Consider the following 16,562-nt stretch of genomic DNA (forward strand, 5'->3'; position numbering starts at 1 on the left):
ACACCATACCGCACACGGACACTTTACGGACAATCTAAACCACCTTAAATTGTTTATTGTTTACTGTTGTTTACTGTTTACTGTTTACTGCCATAAGCATTTTGTATATACATCTTTTTCTCTCACATACAGTATATATCTATCTTTATATCCTATATATTCTTATATTTTATTTTATATAGTTTTTATACTTTATTTATCAGTCTCTTTGCCTGTGCATGTATTGCTTGCAGAGGCTGGCCAGGAAGGAAAAGCTAACTGAAAGACGTTTGTGCAAAAAAAACACAAACACCGCCTCGGACATCGGGTTCCTGTTCAGAGAGTTTGGAATTCTCACTCCAGCTTATTCATGCCCAAACAATTCCACCTCCCATCCAGTCCACCAGACCTCCACCCAAGTGGAAGCTGGTGTATTTCCTCTATTTAACCAATGGAAGTGACGGAATAAGCAGCATAGACTCTGTATCTGAAGCTGTCTTGCAGTGAGCATTGGCCCTATTGCACTTGTCTGAAGCTTCAGGGTGAACTCGTTGGATTCAGTGCTCTGTACAAAAGAAAGGCATCATGGCTGCCAGAACCATCTTCCTTATCTTCTGTTATTTTCTCTTTTTCAGTGAGTAACATTTCTATTAGTTTGCTCCAAAATGTTAAGGATTCATTAGGATAAAGACGTTGTGGTTTAGTAGGATGAAAGGATGAAGCAGTCTAGAAGGCCTTTAAATTGTGGAACAGCAGCACTTTCACAAACTTAGAGGGAAAATGGTGCTGTTTAAGTATTTGCATGAATATTTCAGGATGTTAGTAAAATGATAAATTGAATGTAATCAATACGTATAAGACTGCAAACTCGTAAAAAATGTAGGATGTCCACTAGAACTGTATTGTATATTGTATCTTCTATTATATACCGGTACCTTCTAAAACTCCTACAGCATAGTTTGAGTTCAAGTTTACACTATTGAAACATTATATGCACTTTAACAGAAATTAAAATTTGCAACATTTCTATTAGTTTTTCCCTGGTTAGATTCTAAATCCTGTGAGTATTGAGTTTATTTAAATAATAATATTAATAACAACAACAATAATAATAATAATAATAATAATAATAATAATCTTTTTTTTTTTAGCTTAATTAAGCAGTATAGTTTAGTATTTGATGACGGTAAAGAGGAAGGTTTCAATATTTATCCCTGCACGGTTCTCAAGACTGTATTCCGATGTGACTTTCTTCTTATGGTCATTATTATCTTAATATTAATATCTTAATATCTAAAACACAAAATATATCGTGAAATATCATGATATAGTTTTAAGTCTATATCGTCTGCCACTTTCTGTCCAAGATCTGTAGATGTTTGTTAGTCCTATATCAGTTTAGGGTGGGGATTAACTGGTGTTCTCTTGATGGGTGTGAGATTGAATGTGGTGTTAATCAGTGGGAACCAGACAGCTCTGCTTCTCACATGGGGACTGCAGCACTGGGCAGAAAATAAAGGCGCCATTAAAAAAAAAATACAGCAAATCTGCTCCAGTTGAAAAACAACAGAACCAGGAAATCAGCACCCAGAATTGAGAATGAGAATGGTTAGAAGGTCTAAATAATTGTCTACAATATATAAATAATACTTTTTATTTTTAAATAATATAATCATGACTACTATGCTAACTATTTATATCCACAACAGACATCTATATAGCTCATTCTGGATTTCATTATTTGCTAAATCAGTAATTTATTAATGAATTTATTTAACTTATAGTTAATCTTTTTTTTAATTAATGAATTTTTTTTTTTAATTAAAGGACAACACAGCACTTTTTTTTCATTCCAACAATGACATCATTGTTTCTCTACATAGATTCAAGCGCAGTTAGAATTCACATAGGGCCAGACAATAAAGGCGCAGAAAAAAATACTTCATTATGGACAGGAAGCACTGGCAGGAACTTTCTAGGGGTCTCTTGGGAAAGAAACAGGGTTCCACAGGATGCAGCTTTTCACAGGTTTGCTCATATGTACAGAGGATGTCTGCACTGGGGGATGAGGGAATGCCACACTTTTGGTCATCCTGTGTCTTCAAATGTGCAAATCTTAACCAAAATAAATGAATTTCAAAAAGGAAAGAAACAAACATTTCCCATCAGATTTAAGAGTCAGTGCTCAGGAGTATGAATCATTTTGATGGTGCATGTGTTTAAATATATTTGTAATGGCAAATGATATATATATATATATATATATATATATATATATATATATATATATATATATATATATATATATATAATGTTTATTAGATTAGATTAGATTCAATTAGATTAAACTTTATTGTCATTGTGCAAGGTACATGAACATGGCCAATGAAATGCAGTTAGCATCTAACCAGAAGTGAATAAGTGGCCTATTTACAATAGATAGCAGTAGATAAATAAGGTATGAGGTCCATATATACAGGGATAAAACTTTCTTTTGGCTTCTCCCGTTGGGGTCGCCACAGCGGATCCTCTGCATGTTTGATTTGGCACATGTTTTTACGCTGCATGCCCTTCCTAACGCAACCCTCCCCATTTATCCGGGGTTGGGACCGGCACTAAGAGTGGCTGGGGTTGGTTCCCTGACCTGAGATCGAACCCAGGCCGCAGCGGTGAGAGCGCCGCATCCTAACCACTAGACGACCAGGGACCCAGGTCCATATATACAGGGATGAGGGTAAATAATGTACAGAAGGTGCAGTAGGTAATAACATATTGTATATAAATTAATATACAATATACTGTGCATATACAAGATACTGTGTGTATACATTATACAATTATAATGTGTTCATGAAATGATTGAAGAGTGTACTTCATTTTTCCTCACTGCTGTAGATGTAAATTTGGCAACTGAAAATGTCAGGAAACTGTCAGGAGTCATGTATGTAGAGTACCAATGCCTACTAAATATCAGGTTATGTCAACTTGGTAACAGAAAATTTCAAATCACTTTCATCAAGAAAATGCATCACTTTCCTATCAGTGCTTTATCCGTATTATATGCAAATGAATTCTGTGTTTGAGTAACATAAGATTTTTTTCACTATTTAGAAAACGATGCTGCTTCTACACAATCAACAGTTATACCCATTACAAAGGATACAGGTGGTAATTTCTATTCTTCTTCTTCTTATTATACAGAATATAGTCCTATTCTTGTTATTGGTATAATGGGTATTGGTATAATTTTTCCGAAACTGTCAGGAGTCATGTATGTAGAGTACCAATGCCTACTGAATATCAGGTGATGTCAACTTAGTAACAGAAAATTTCAAATCACTTTCATCAAGAAAATGCATCACTTTCCTATCAGTGTTTTATCCGTATTATATGCAAATGAATTCTGTGTTTGAGTAACATCAAATTTTTTGCACTATTTAGAAAAAGCTGCTGCTTCTACATTATCAACAGTTATACCCATTACAAAGGATACAGGTGGTAAGGTCTATTCTTATTATTATTATACAGAATATAGTTCTATTCTTGTTATTGGTATAATGGGTATTGGTATAATTTTTGGGTATTGGTATTATTTAGTGTTAAATTTGGCAACACAAAATTTCAGGAAACTGTCAGGAGTCATGTATGTAGCGTACCAATGCCTACTGAATATCAGGTGATGTCAACTTAGTAACAGAAAATTTTAAATCACTTTCATCAAGAAAATGCATCACTTTCCTATCAGTGCTTTATCCGTATTATATGCAAATGAATTCTGTGTTTGAGTAACATCAGATTTTTTCACTACTTAGAAAAAGCTGCTGCTTCTACATTATCAACAGTTATACCCATTACAAAGGATACAGGTGGTAAGGTCTATTCTTATTATTATTATACAGAATATAGTTCTATTCTTGTTATTGGTATAATGGGTATTGGTATAATTTTTGGGTATTGGTATTATTTAGTGTTAAATTTGGCAACACAAAATTTCAGGAAACTGTCAGGAGTCATGTATGTAGCGTACCAATGCCTACTGAATATCAGGTGATGTCAACTTAGTAACAGAAAATTTTAAATCACTTTCATCAAGAAAATGCATCACTTTCCTATCAGTGCTTTATCCGTATTATATGCAAATGAATTCTGTGTTTGAGTAACATCAGATTTTTTTCACTACTTAGAAAAAGCTGCTGCTTCTACACAATCAACTGTTATCCACACTACAAATAATACAGGTGGTAAGTTCTATTCTTTTTATTATTATACAGAATATTCTTGTTATTGGTATAATGGGTATTGGTATAATTTTTCCTCACTGCTTTAGGTATTATTTAGTGTTAAACTTGGCGACACAAAATTTCAGAAAACTGTCAGGAGTCATTTATGTAGAGTACCAATGCCTACTGAATATAAGATCATGTCAGGTGCCTGAAGAACTCCACAGAGACAACGCGTACTGAAAAGATCATTTTTTAGATCTACTATAAATAGATAAATATTAGTGTGATAGTACATTAAGAGAATATTCAGTTATTTCTATAAGCATATATTTCACAAAATATTATTACAAGCAATTATTCTATTTATACTGTGTGATGTATGTAACTGTTTACAGAAATGCGAATGAAAATGTGTAATATTTGTCATGTTTTTCCTATTTACTACTTCTTCTTCTTTCGGCTTCTCCCATTAGGAAAATAATTAAAATGTCTACAGTACAAGTGTAGAAAAAGACACAATTTGCAAATTATTATAGTTTCAGGTTACTGCTACATTTAATCCACTGAAATACCAGCTAAACAAGTTAGATCATAATATCACTTATTAAATCAGCCACCGACCAAACATAGAGCTCAGCAAGTTAGTATGGAAATGCAAATCACAGATTTGACACTCCAGGTAATAAAAAACATGTTTTCCATAATTTAGATATGAAGATCTAAATTAGAATATTGTAATGTTTTGTTGGTACGTAATTCAGTTCCAACTAAACCACAAGGCAAAGTGCAACCAGGTGATTGAGAAAAACATTGAATGTGCACCAGTGTTTGGTGGTCTTTTTGACAGCATGTTGATTGTTGTGTTTTATACAATGTGTAATTATTTAGGAGCTGATAATAATACTGAAAATACTCAGTCTGTCAACAATAAAACAATGGAAAATAGCAAGCAGCCTTTAGCCAGTTATCAATATGTACATAATGACAACTAAGTGCATCAAATCAAATATTAATACTACATTATGCAGACTTGAGGATGATACCAGCATTTGCAGCTTTTAAACTGAAGTTCCAAGTGCTACAAAAGGGTGTGTGTGTGTGTGTGTGTGTGTGTGTGTGTGTGTGTGTGTGTGTGTGTGTGTGTGTGTGTGTGTGTGTCAGCATATTACAAATACTGTAGATTAATGCCCGCTCATACATGACCGAAACTTCTTAAACTAAAATATTTTCAAATATTAAATGATGTTGATGGATTAACGGATGGATGGATTTACTTTACTCTGCCCATGGGGAAGAGTTGTAGTATTAACTAGTATTTACAACATACTAGTTCCAATCTGCAAGCTTTCGTATAGCATTTATTTTCCTATTAATGTTTTATTATTGATTATATCTAAATTAAATAAAAATTTAAATGCATATTATATTATATTATATTATATTATATTATATTATATTATATTATATTATATTATATTATATTATATTATATTATATTATATTATATTATATTATATTATATGCAGGTGGTGTAAAGTCTTAAAGCAAACTAATAACTCCTTAAAAGTTGATTATTTTTTTATTCCAAAGCATTTTGCTGCTGATTAATTTTACATACATTTTTATCAGCTTAGTGTTACTTGCAATCGTTCAAAATGCCCACTAGACATGTTAGATCACGTATCATTCTGTTACAATATAACAGCTACCAACCAAAACTGCTACCATGTAATGAAGCGAGAGATGCAGGTGCAGTAACGTATTATTAAACAAGACTCATGATACTAAATATATGAACTGAAACACAAAATACACAAGAGCATGGCCAAAGGCCTAATAAACAGAACCTGGTTGTGAGCAAAACTAACAACATGGAATAACCAAGGTGAAAAAAAAGGGCAGTAAAAGGTGCATTTGAATACAATATATAACAAAACATGAAACAGGTGCACAAAAGAAATACGTGTCACAGTTCATGAGGTGTAGTGGCTGGTGCAAAATGTAGTCCTAGGTCATAATTCTGACATTTGCAACTGGGCAAGTTAGTAAGGAAATGCAAAGCATTGACTTCTATATATGCTGAATCTATGACTTTGATGGAAAATGTGAATAAACAACCTTACCTGATATCAACGCTATATAACCAGACTTAACATTTCACTCTTTATACATTTCTTTGCTGTTAAATATGTATTTGTACATGCACGGTTTATGCACACCTTTAATTTGTGTTGCATAGTTTTTATAAATATGCAGACAGGAAAGGCATTCACACTGCATACTAATAATGACATTTGTAACTGAAGAATGACAAATGTTTAATTGAATGACATGTCTGATTGCTTAGCCACTTCAAGATCAACTGATCATGTTAACACAACAACAGATGGTGAGTCTTACTATAAATGACCAGAAGAATTTCAACACTGCATTCTCTTTACATTTCATCCAAAGAACATAAACACAAAGAAAACATTGTGTATTATAATCTTTATTCACTTAGGTGTGATATCACTGAGCACAGCAGCTACACTGATCAGTTCCACACAAAATCCCTCCTTAAGCAATGACACTCAAGGTAACAGAAACCATAATGTGATCATTATTATCATCAAGGTGTGTGTGTGTGTGTGTGTGTGTGTGTGTGTGTGTGTGTGTGTGTGTGTGTGTGTGTGTGTGTGTATACATGAATGCAAGTGTATTTATTTACAGTATATACTGTACAGTACTGTGAGATAGAAAGCTGAGCTGCTTCACCATCTGTTTTAAAGAACTTCTATGAGCACTTGTTGGCTGCTGTTGCTTCACTCTCTGTTGTAGGTCCTACCATAATTCATTGGGTAATGTAGGGAACTTAAGTAAGAACACTATTTGTTGTTATACACAAGCCTTGTTAATTGCTGCTGTACACCATATTGTTGCATATTGCAGTGTTTTGTTGGTGAATAATCAATATGTACATACTGACAACTCAATGCATTAAATACATTATGCAGACTCGAGGATTATTCTATTTCAGTTAGATCTAATTTTCATTTCTGACATGATGCTATCGTAACTGAAATGTGAGATCAATGTGTGTATTTCCAATCAATTTTAACTTGTATTCATATCGGTTTTAAAGTGTTATATCTGTCACCATGATTAAGAAAGTGAGAGTACTGTATTAGTTGCATGTGAGTGATATGATGGGCATGTGACTGTTAGCAAAGAATATGGTTTGTTAAAAACTAATGCACCAGTGTATTGTGGTATCTTTTAAAGCATGTTGATTGTTGTGTTTTGTAAATTGTGTAATCATTCAGGAAATACTAATTTAAATGCTACATCTGCTCCAAATTACAACACAACAGTAATTGGTAAGTAACTTTCAGCCAATAATCAATATGTTTATATTAACAAGTGCATCATATCAAACATTAATACTATGTTATGCAGACTCGAGGATTATTCTATTTCATTTAGATCTAATTTTTATTTCTGACATGATGCTATCGTAACTGAAATGTGAGATCAATGTGTCCATTTCCAATCAATTTTCACTTGTATTCATATTAGTTTTGAAGTGTTATATCTGTCAAGTCAAATCAAATCAAGTTTAATTCTATAGCTCTTTTCACAATGGACATTGTCTCAAAGCATATACATTGTATAATTAATTAGGAGGTAATAATAATTTTGAAAATACTTAGCATGTCAACAGTGGAAAAATAAAAACTTGTAAGTTACCTTTAGCCAGTAATCAATATGTACGAACCCGATACCAAAAAAGTTGGGACTCTGTGCAAATTGTGAATAAAAACAGAATGCACTGATGTGGAAGTTTCAAATTTCAATATTTTATTCAGAATACAACATAGATGACATATCAAATGTTTAAACTTAAAAAAAATATAATTTTAGGGGAAAATTAGTTGATATTAAATTTCATGGCATCAAAACATCTAAAAAAAAAGTTGGAACAAGGCCATGTTTACCACTGTGTGGCATCCCCTCATCTTTTTATAACAGTCTGCAAACGTCTGGGGACTGATGAGACAAGTTGCTCCAGTTTAGAAATAGGAATGTTGTCCCATTCTTGTCTAATACAGGCATCTAGTTTCTTAACTGTCTTAGGTCTTCTTTGTCGCATCTTCCTCTTTATGATGCGCCAAATGTTTTCTATGGGTGAAAGATCTGGACTGCAGGCTGGACATTTCAGTACCCGGATCCTTCTTCTACGCAGCCATGATGTTGTAATTGATGCAGTATGTGGTCTGGCATTGTCATGTTGGAAAATGGGTCTTGCCTGAAAGAGACGACGTCTGGATGAGAGCATATGTTCTTCTAGAACTTGGATATACCTTTCAGCATTTATGGTGCCTTTCCAAATGTGTAAGCTGCCCATGCCACATGCACTGATGCAACCCCATACCATCAGAGATGCAGGCTTCTGAACTGATCGCTGATAACAACTTGGGTTGTCCTTATCCTCTTTAGTCCGGATGACATGGCGTCCCAGTTTCCCAAAAAGAACTTCAAATTTTGATTCGTCTGACCACAGAACAGTTTTCCACTTTGCCATAGTCCATTTTAAATGAGCCTTGGCCCAGAGAAAACGCCTGCACTTCTGGATCATGTTTAGATATGGCTTCTTTTTTGACCTATTGAGTTTTAGCCGGCGACGGTGAATGGCACGGTGGATTGTGTTCACCAACAATGTTTTCTGGAAGTACTCCTGAGCCCATAATTTGATTTCCATCACAGTAGCATTCCTGTATGTGATGCAGTGCTGTCTAAGGGCCAGAAGATCACAGGCATCCAGTATGGTTTCCCGGCCTTGACCCTGACGCACAGAGATTGTTCCAGATTCTCTGAATCTTTGGATGATATTATGCACTGTAGATGATGATAACTGCAATCTCTTTGCAATTTTTCTCTGAGAAACTCCTTTCTGATATTGCTCCACTATTTTTTGATGCAGCATTGGGGGAATTGGTGATCCTCTGCCCATCTTGACTTCGGAGAGACACTGCCACCCTGAGAGGTTTTTTTTATACCCAATCATGTTACCAATTGACCTAATACATTGCAAATTGGTCTTCCAGCTTTTGCTTTTATGTACATTTAACTTTTCCGGCCTCTTATTGCTACCTGTCCCAACTTTTTTGGAATGTGTAGCTCTCATGAAATCCAAAATTAGGCAATATTTGGCATGACATTTCAAAATGTCTCACTTTCAATATTTTTCATGTTATCTATATTCTATTGTGAACAAAATATAAGTTTTTGAGATTTGTAAATTATTGCATTCCTTTTTTATTCACAACTTGTACAGTGTCCCAACCTTTTTGGAATCGGGTTTGTACATACTGACAACTCAATGCATTAAAACATTATGAAGACTCGAGGATTATTCTATTTCAGTTAAATCTAATTTTCATTTCTGACATGATGCTATCGTAACTGAAATGTGAGATCAATGTGTGCATTTCCAAACAATTTTCACTTGTATTCATTTCAGTTTTGAAGTGTTATATCTGTCACCATGATTAAGAAAGTAAAAGTGCTGTATTAGTTGCATGTGAGTGATATGATGGGCATGTGACTGTTAGCTAAAAATATGGTTCATTAAAAACTAATGCACCAGTGTATTGTGGTATTTTTTAAAGCATGTTGATTGTTGTGTTTTGTAAATTGTGTAATCATTTAGAAAAAACTAATTTAAATGCTACATCTGCTCCAAATTACAACACAACAGTAATTGGTAAGTAACTTTTAGCCAATAATCAATATGTTTATATTAACAAGTGCATCATATCAAACATTAATACTATGTTATGCAGATTCAAGGATTATTCTATTTCATTTAGATCTATCGTAACTGAAATGTGAGATCAATGTGTGTATTTCCAATCAATTTTAACTTGTATTCATTTCAGTTTTTAAGTGTTATATCTGTCACCATGATTAAGAAAGTGAGAGTACTGTATTATTTGCATGTGAGTGATATGATGGGCATGTGACTGTTAGCTAAGAATATGGTTTGTTAAAAAATAATGCACCAGTGTATTGTGGTATCTTTGACAACATGTTGATTGTTGTGTTTTGTAAATTGTGTAATCATTCAGGAAATACTAATTCAAATGCTACATCTGCTCCAAGTCACAACAAAACAGTAACTGGTAAGTAACTTTTAGCCAATAATCTTCTGCTTATTCTTCTTCTTTCAGCTTTCCCCATTAGTGGTCCCCACAGCGGATCATCCGTCTCCATACCCCCCTGTCCTCTACATCTGCCTCTTTCAAGTCAACTACCTGCATGTCTTCCCTCACCACATCCATTAACCTCCTCCTTGGCCTTCCTCTTTTCCGCCTTCCTGGTGGCCCCATGCTCAGCATTGTCCTACCGATATACCCCATATACAAACCATCACAATCACGCCTCCCTCACCTTGTCTCCAAAACTTTGTACATGCGCTGCCCTTCTAATAAACTCATTTCAAATTCTGTCCATCCTCATCACTCCCAATGAAAACCTCAACATCTTCAGCTCTGCTACCTCCAGCTCCACCTCCTGTCTTTTACTCAATGCCACTGTCTCTAAACCATACAACATCGCAGGTCTCACCACAGTCCTATAAAGTTTCCCTTTCACTCTTGCAGATACCCTTCGATCACAACTTTTAGCCAATAATCAATGTGTACATATTAACAAGTGCATTATATCAAACATTAATACTACATTCTACAATCCTCACTTGAGGATTAATCTATTTCAGTTAGATCTAATTTTTATTTCTGTCTTGAAGCTATTGTAACTAAAATGTGAGATCAATGTGTGTATTTCCAAACAATTTTCACTTGTATTCATATCAGTTTTGAAGTGTTATATCTGTCACCATGATTAAGAAAGTGAGAGTACTGTATTAGTTGCATGTGAGTGATATAATGGGCATGTGACTGTTAGCTAAGAATATGGTTCATTAAAAACTAATGCACCAGTGTATTGTGGTATCTTTCAAAGCATGTTGATTGTTGTGTTTTGTAAATTGTGTAATCATTTAGAAAATACTAAATTAAATGCTACATCTGCTCCAAATGGCAACAAAACAGGACCTGGTAAGTAACTTTTAGCCAATAATCAATATGTTCATATTAACAAGTGCATTATATCAAACATTAATACTATGTTATGCAGATTCGAGGATTATTCTATTTCATTTAGATCTAATTTTCATTTCTGACATGATGCTATCGTAACTGAAATGTGAGATCAATGTGTGCATTTCTAATACATTTTTACTTGTATTCATATCAGTTTTCAAGTGTTATATCTGTCATCGTGATTAAGAAATGTTGATTGTTATGATTTGTAAATTGTGTAATCATTCAGAAAATACTGGCAACAAAGCAGACTCAGGTAAATAACTTTCAACGAATTATCAATATGTACATATTAACAAGTGCATCATATCAAACATTAATACAACATTATGCAAACTTGAGGATTATTCTATTTCTATTCTTTTGTGATTTTTGTGATCACTATTTTCTAGACAGTGATTTTTTCTTTATTTTATTTCATAGAACAGCATGAAAGAGGCACTAAAGATAAAGAAGCTGGTGTGTATGTTCGCTAATTACAGATTACTGAATGCCTGCACAAGCAATGTATTCATGTTGTATTTGCAGATGACACAGAAACATCTCATTTTTTTATTTTAATTTTAATTTTAATTAAATAATTTTTCTTTCAACCTAGAATAGCTAGGACATTTACGACATGACTGAAGATATGTGAGTTTTTAATTAGAAACACTGTCATCAACCTTTATTAAAAAACAAACACATTCTAATTGGAATTGGCATAGTGGTTTTGTTAATCAGTACTATAACTATAAATACTATTATTGTTATTATTATTATTATTATTATTACTGTTGTTGTTGTAATAATTTAAACATTTAATTCATTGAGTACATTTGAACATCTTTAAATAGATTAAAAGAAATACGTGTCACAGTTCATGAGATGTAGTGGTGGAAAAATTTTAAATATAATCCTGGGTCATAAATCTGACACTTGCAACTGGGCAAGTTAGTAAGAAAATGCAAAGCATTGATTCCTATATATGCTAAAACTATGACTTTGATATAAAATGTGAAAAAAAAACAACCTTACCTAATATCCACATTATATAACCAGACATCTGTAAACAGATCTTAATACATTAACTATTATATAACTGTTAATTATTATATAACTGTTAATCATTATATAACTGTATATAAACTGTTCTAATTTGAAAAAAGGTTTTCTAAATGAAAGCAAATAGAATAGGAACATGTGAAGCTGACGGTATTTAAAAACGTAAAAAAACAAAAACTGAATAATATACTTTTATTAATAATTATTACATAATAGAAAATAGGAGATAAATGTGTACATATTTAATGTATTTTTACTTACATACATCTAAATCGTCGTCACCATGACATTTAGAGTACTGTATTAGTTACATGTGTGTTATTAGATGGGTATGTGACTGTTAGTTATGCATGTAGTTAATTATTTATGGTTAGGACAGCCAGGAGCAAACTATTAATGTGAAGTGCATATTTCAATAAAGGGTGATTGACCTAAAAAATATAGAGGAGAGACTTAACTTAATAATAGTTTTGTTTTATAATCAGTTTTTAACAATATTTAATACATGTAAAGATGTTAAAGTTTGGCTAGTGGTTTGTATGTTTAGTAAAGTTCTGACTAAACCAGTCTGAATAATTTCTGACAACCTAAAAGCTAATATTACTCATTACTACATTCATGTAATCAGTGAATACTGGAGTAAAGTTTTTTCTTTAATCTAGTGAACACTGTTGATTCCTCATTGTGCAGTAATGTTTCACCAACTTATGTTTCCATGTACTAGTTCTGAGGTTATAAACCAGGCAATCCAATCATATTAACATAATGTAATTTCTTCACTAATAACTCAATCAATTCTTTCAAGTTTCTGTCAACATTAGTGAGGAGTTTAATACACTGATTCATCTTCTGTTCAAATTATGTTCCCACTCTATGGCATGTTCTATAGGATTAAAGTCTATTGGTTTTGAAGGACTGTCCATGTATTCCAGTTTCCAACTCGCTTTATAATAAAATATCACAGATTTGACCTTAAAAATTTCATCAGGGAATGTAGGTGTCATTATTGGGTTCTATAAGATTAGATTAGATATGCCTTTATTCATCCCACAGTGGGGATAGTTCTGTTACAGTAGCAAAGAATAAGAAATGTACAAATATATACAAAAAGTAGAGACATAATGAAAGTATATACATTACAGTGTATATATACAAAAGAAAAAGTGACCACTGTGCAAATTACAGGCAATAATTAGGGTAAATGAACATAAGCCAAGTAAATGAATATGGATGTAATGTACTAATTTCTGCAAACACATTGTTCATTTACAGATCATAAATGGGTCTGGATTGTTTTGGGGTTATCTGCAGTTGCAATCATAGTTGCTGGGGCGTACTGGAAGTGCTATAAAGCCCAGAATCATCCAGGTATCTACCAAACTCCACTGTATTATAAACACTTTTTTTTCTGTACTTGATTTGGACATTAGAATTAAATATTTCTTCATTTTTTTTTACATTTTTGTTGTCCCATAGTTGAGACCATGGACCATGGAACAGAGAAGTGAGTATGTTGGGTTTAAAAGAAACTCAAATTCCCCAAAGTGACTGTTTCTATCGTTGAAATCATCTTGAGTATTTCACCTTAACTTCTTGCTTGGAAAGTTGTCAAACTGTTATACAGTAATATACCTTATACAGTATATCAGCTTTGTTAAGCCTCTAGGAAAATGTACTATTTTTACACTGGCATTATATTGTAAGTGTTTCCCTGGAGTCATGATTGTTTTTCTGTATTTGCTCCCATGTTGCTGCTGAACTTTCAGTGCTTCGTTCCAAAGGACGGAGAGTAACAAAGATGGAGTCATGCTTTTGGGAGTCAAAACAGGAGGGGAGGAGAATGGTATGACTACTACCTTAAGTGATCAATTAATCATTCCTAGTGGTGGACAGGAAGTAAATGTAATTCTTTACTGTACTTAAGTAGCTTTTTCACATGTATGTACTTTACAAAACTATTTCTGTTTGGGGAGGCTTTTACTTTAACTTCACTGCATTTCAAAGTCAAATATCGTACTTTTTACTTAACTCAGCACACAGCAAGCCACCAATCAGGGTAAAGCACGCACTCTGTTTAGAACTCGTTTTGATTGGCTCTTGGTGGTATCTACTTAACACCAACATACAGTTCAGCATCAGTTCAACAACAAGCAGAACATTTAATGAGGAATAAATGATGAAAGAAACTCCTGACTCGAACCTGCTACAGCACCCATAATTTTAGTAATTATTTTTGAAGTAGTTGAAAAGAAGGTTTTGGGCTTATGATCATTTTAATAGATACAATAAGAACACAGTGAAAGGGTTGAAAGGGATTTGCATTGCTCCTTTCTTTTGACCACATCCCATCCTGTATTGCTATTTATCTGGTCCAACATGTTCAGCTGCTCAGAGGAAGCCTGAGCTTTTAATAGCTCATTGTTGCTGATGGGGGGGTGAGTGAGGGAAGGTGTTTCCTGCTGTTTATCTCTCCACCTCTACTCCCCTTCACACCACCCTACAAAAAAAAAAAAAAACAAGATGAGAGATTACTTTCTCAGTCAATTACTACCTATTCTTGCAAAGACATTATTGTGGTGCAAATGTCATTAAATCCCCAAGAGCATTGCTTTTATTCAAGGGTGGATTTTTATTTTTTAGTGAACTCTTTATCAGGGGATTTCACAGGATGCAGGATATTTACATACTTACATGTTGTACTTCCTGCACTTAGAGTTGATAAAACAATTTTTTTACATTTGATTGCGCTGTAGACGTGCACCATGCTCTAAGAATTTAGAGCACTGTGATATTAAAAATAGCAATTATGGTCCTGGTGCTCCTCTTAACTCATTGTTGACAGTGAATCAACAATGAGAAATGAATAGCTACAATTCAGACAAATATAGTACAATTATTTGGAGCCTTGTGGTGACTCAGAATAATAAATGTACCAGACAGTGATTACTTGGCGGAGATTTACTCCATAATCACATGCAGTGATTTGTTCAGCTTTCATTTGTTTTTCTGTGGCTGTCCAAATACTGACAAAACTCATCAGCAGAATCAGGTGAACACAACGCTACAATCATGTTCCCTATGACTTCATAGTGTACCTACTTTATTGTACACCCTAGAATTGTTTGATTTCTAAATATTTATTAACTTATTAAATCATTGAACTGTTTTTATGTCCTGCAGACATTAGCATTTACTGATATGCTAGTATGTCGTTTCATCCTGTGCTTATAGTGGCTGAATTTTCTGAACATTTACAAGTATCTTAGTGACCTCTAGTGGAGAGGAAAGCACTACTAATTTGTTGCAGGTCATTGAGGCTGAGGTGTTGTCAACTAGATATCGCCTGGCATACAACATAGACTAATATTTAAAAGTTTATTTGAATTCATTTGGATTATTTTCACCTTGTTACAGCTGCAGCAAAATAAGCAGCCGAGAAAAGTGGCATGAGGCAAAAACCATTAGAAGACTGCACACTTCAGTGATCTTCCTTTGGAATTAATTGTAATGAAGTGACACTTTTTACATTGAATGTAAAGGTATAGACTGTTTTGGCAAACTCAACATTGAAATATGACTACTGCAGAGATGATAAGTTTACTGTATATGGGACTTTTTAAATTTAGAATTGGGTAAAAAACTTCTGTTGTTTTCTGTCCATAAAAAAAATTGTCAACATGTCAATGTTTGTAATACATATACCGTATTTTTCGGACTATAAGCATCTACTTTTTTCCCATGTTTTGAACCTCGCGTCTTAAACAATGAAGCGGCTTATTTATGGATTTTTCCTGGGTTTTTCACGGATTCACAAACTTAGACCAATAAAATTTCCAAACGGAAATGAAAAAACGCACCTCACCTCACACACACGCCTCACTATTCCAGCACGATGATGACAAAAGATAAACTCCCCAGAGAAATACAGTAGTTGTGAAAGGAAGGAGAAAGACAGTGTACAGTGACTTACTTGGTTGGCTACTGTTTAGATACAAACCGTTGCAACGCGTTGAGTCTGGGTGAAGGGAGAGCTCGCTAAAACTCCAGTTGCAACAGAAATCATATAAGCACAGACAGGTTTCCAAAACTCGTGCTTTTTTATTTTTCTTGGCAACAGCGTTATGGGTTAGTCAAAGAAACTTAGAAATGAGCATCAGAAAATAAAAAGGAC

The 16,562-nt window shown here is 33.7% G+C and overlaps 1 protein-coding gene across 14 annotated transcripts; it reads left to right on the forward strand.

Moving 5' to 3' along the window:
* The first annotated feature begins 345 nt into the window (after nucleotides 1-345).
* Nucleotides 346-16,336, forward strand: LOC124387661 (uncharacterized protein YBL113C-like). Of its 14 annotated transcripts, none has more exons than XM_046852143.1 (17): nucleotides 346-613; nucleotides 3,091-3,147; nucleotides 3,421-3,477; nucleotides 3,792-3,848; nucleotides 4,164-4,220; nucleotides 6,550-6,591; nucleotides 6,706-6,780; nucleotides 7,508-7,561; nucleotides 9,943-9,948; nucleotides 10,313-10,366; nucleotides 11,249-11,302; nucleotides 11,577-11,603; nucleotides 11,771-11,806; nucleotides 13,664-13,759; nucleotides 13,868-13,895; nucleotides 14,158-14,234; nucleotides 15,806-16,336. In XM_046852143.1, the coding sequence occupies exons 1-17, from the start codon at nucleotides 565-567 to the stop codon at nucleotides 15,817-15,819; spliced, it is 840 nt and encodes a 279-aa protein (XP_046708099.1). In that variant the 5' UTR covers nucleotides 346-564; the 3' UTR covers nucleotides 15,820-16,336. The 14 variants fall into 14 exon arrangements, with proteins under 14 accessions (XP_046708099.1, XP_046708097.1, XP_046708098.1 ...); XM_046852141.1 differs by having other exon boundaries at nucleotides 4,164-4,217; nucleotides 9,895-9,948; XM_046852142.1 differs by having other exon boundaries at nucleotides 3,421-3,474; nucleotides 4,164-4,217; nucleotides 9,895-9,948.
* Nucleotides 16,337-16,562: the final 226 nt, after the last annotated feature.

The sequence above is a fragment of the Silurus meridionalis genome, chromosome 6, assembly GCF_014805685.1.
Source record: "Silurus meridionalis isolate SWU-2019-XX chromosome 6, ASM1480568v1, whole genome shotgun sequence".
NCBI lineage: Eukaryota > Metazoa > Chordata > Actinopteri > Siluriformes > Siluridae > Silurus > Silurus meridionalis.